Here is a 2,580-nt window from a genome sequence, read left to right as displayed (position 1 = left end):
AGTGCTACCATGAGTCTGTGTGACGTAGGTGGGGAGGGTTTAACTACTTAAACCCTCTGTTCTTAGTACAGTTTTTCCCCCCGTCTACACCAAATCTCTTCGCAAAAAAATGCAGATCTACAAGCTCACAACAACGCGTCGTGGCTTGCAGATCTGCAATTTTTTTTGGCAAATGCCCCCTTCCCCAGAATAGTAATTCAGGTGGTTAACGCACGGAGCTGTTACGGCGTGCGTAAGCCTGTCCGCACAGCATGTACTCCATCTCCTGGAAGCACATGCTCTGCACGGAGATGGCAGAGGCCCCTTTCTCCTTGAAGCCAGCCTTGAGGTAGAAGGGCACCAGGAAGTCCTCACAGATGAGCAGAGCTCTCCGGAGGCCGGGCACGCAGCGCAAGTACTGCAGGTAGCGCCACAGCAGGATGGAGCCCTTGCCTTGCTGCCGGCAGTGACGGTGCACCGATAGCACGTGGATGTGCACCGTGGGGGTGTCTGGAACATGCTGAGTCATGGCCTCCTATGTTGGAAAGGTACAAAGAAACGTTAATGTCATTTTTTGATTAATAGTCACCTGCTGTCTTACATGTTTGTGGGTAAAATTACTATTCAGAATTTGAAATACACTTTAACCCATTAAGACCAGGAACGCATCAGTGTCATTTTTGGGCGGTGTAGCCGCCCCTATAAGTGGGGTTGGGACACCTCATTAGTACACCCTTCACTGTACTGTGATTGGCTCATACATTAGTACACCCCTACATTAGTACACCCCTAGCTGTACTGTGATTGGCTGACTCTATTGGCTGACTCTATTCAGCACTGTGATTGGCTAGCGAGACACATGATGAAATTAATAACCTATAAATAGGACTATGCACTTAAAAAAAAGTGTGCTTCCATCACTGTGATGACCACTGTGATGACCACACCACCCACTTCACACTGGGTGTGATTTTTTTATTTCTTTGGCAATTATTTTGGGAAAATCATGGCACTTGGTGCACTATGAGCTTGTATATCTGCTATTTTTGAATAGCCAAAGACATCTAAAATGACAGAGATGCGTTCCCGGTCTTGATGGGTTAATTTCAACGATTGTATTGTGTTTCAATGAAGGTGTTTTTGCTGAGTGTGCAGAATCAGTTGTGGTTCCTTGCCTGTGAAAGCCTCTCTTTGTCCCAGCCTGAGCCAATGATGAAGGCAACCAACTGTCCCTCCTCGAACCAACCCAGGGACAGCTGTGGACACTGGCCCAGGAAGTTCAGGACTTCATCCAGAGTGAGTGGGCACTCTCCAGACACGGAGATGAATGCTTTGGGACGGACAAAAGACAACAAGACAAAGTTTATGTCTGAAGGACAGATACTTAACTCTCTCAGTGCCAGACCCCGAGTTATACCCTCCCTGCCAGAACGAAAAATCCCGAGTTTAAAAAAAAAAGAAAAAAATTGGGGGGGGAAAAAATGCTTTCTTTTTTTTTTTTTTTTTGAAAAAAAGTGTTCAGAACCCAAGATATCATTATCTGAAGATTTGCAGCTCCATCCACTCCTTGTTTAACTTACGACTGAAAAAGGCTGTATCTCGCTTCCTAAGCACTTTTTTTTTACTTTGAAAAAAACAAAAAAGATCTTGGCACAGTTCGCAATATTTTTTTTATTTCATTGGCAGTCAAATTAAGATAAAAAACAGAATAATTAAGCATCAATAGAATTTATATTCTAATAGCCCATATTATAATAATAGCTTTTTTTTTAAACAGCACATGGCTTGTATTTGGTATTGAGTATTGTTTTAGCATTGAATTTGGACTTATTTGGGGAAATCCTATCAGGTTCATCTAAGTAGACAAGTAACTGATGAGAAAGTGTTTTACCCTTACATTTCTATAAGAAAGCAATGTTCTGGCTGCAGATTACACTACAAACCTCTGAGTGTAAAAATTGACCTGTACAAGGGGCAGTGGTTGAAGCGGAGGACATACCTTCCCTCTCGATCTCAAACACGCTGATGGCGTCCTGCGGCGTGAGGTTCCTGAACTCGCTGGCGGGGAGCGTGTGCCGCCGCTGCGACAGCCGAGCGCTGCTGACCCCTCCGACGGGTGTCTTCAGGAAGAAGGGTTTGAGGAACGGCGAGCTGCTGACCTGTTGTGTCATGCTGACTGAATAACCAGCTAGAATGTCAGATGCTGGTAAAAGGCTCAGGTCACTGTGATTGAAGGTTCACCAGCGATGCTGCGTTTCCAGATCTCTCCGCTCTAAAGTCAGTGTCATGCAGGAGAGATCCAGACGACCGTGTCCTGCTCCTGTCGCCCTCCACTGCGCCTCCTCTTCACCCTGCACTCTCATACCCTCCCTCCTCCTCTGTCTTGATCTGGTCTCATAAAGTGGCCATCTCTAAAGTAGGATAACTGTCTGCACACGTGTCTCTAAAGTCTCCAAATCCTCTGCTATCCAAACGAACAGAGCTTGCATTGCTCATGTGTTATCTCTATTTTATTTGTATTAAATAGTCTTACATGTATTGTGTCAGTAACTACAGCCTTAGTACATAGACATGGTGCTTTTGATATGCCTTCTGTATACT

The 2,580-nt window shown here is 45.0% G+C and overlaps 1 protein-coding gene across 1 annotated transcript; it reads right to left on the bottom strand.

The window, feature by feature from the left end:
• Positions 1-205: 205 nt before the first annotated feature.
• Positions 206-2,153, bottom strand: aanat2 (arylalkylamine N-acetyltransferase 2; the record flags this gene model as incomplete). The annotated part of the gene is made up of 3 exons (XM_084070726.1): positions 1,979-2,153; positions 1,155-1,309; positions 206-514 (listed from the first exon to the last, which is right to left on the bottom strand). The coding sequence occupies exons 1-3, from the start codon at positions 2,148-2,150 to the stop codon at positions 206-208; spliced, it is 636 nt and encodes a 211-aa protein (XP_083926852.1). The 5' UTR covers positions 2,151-2,153.
• Positions 2,154-2,580: the final 427 nt, after the last annotated feature.

Source organism: Gymnoscopelus microlampas (genome assembly GCF_963454915.1).
Source record: "Gymnoscopelus microlampas genome assembly, chromosome: 11".
NCBI classification, from domain to species: Eukaryota; Metazoa; Chordata; class Actinopteri; order Myctophiformes; family Myctophidae; genus Gymnoscopelus; species Gymnoscopelus microlampas.
Note: the sequence above shows the minus strand (reverse complement) of the source record. Positions and strands in the feature narration are given on the sequence as shown.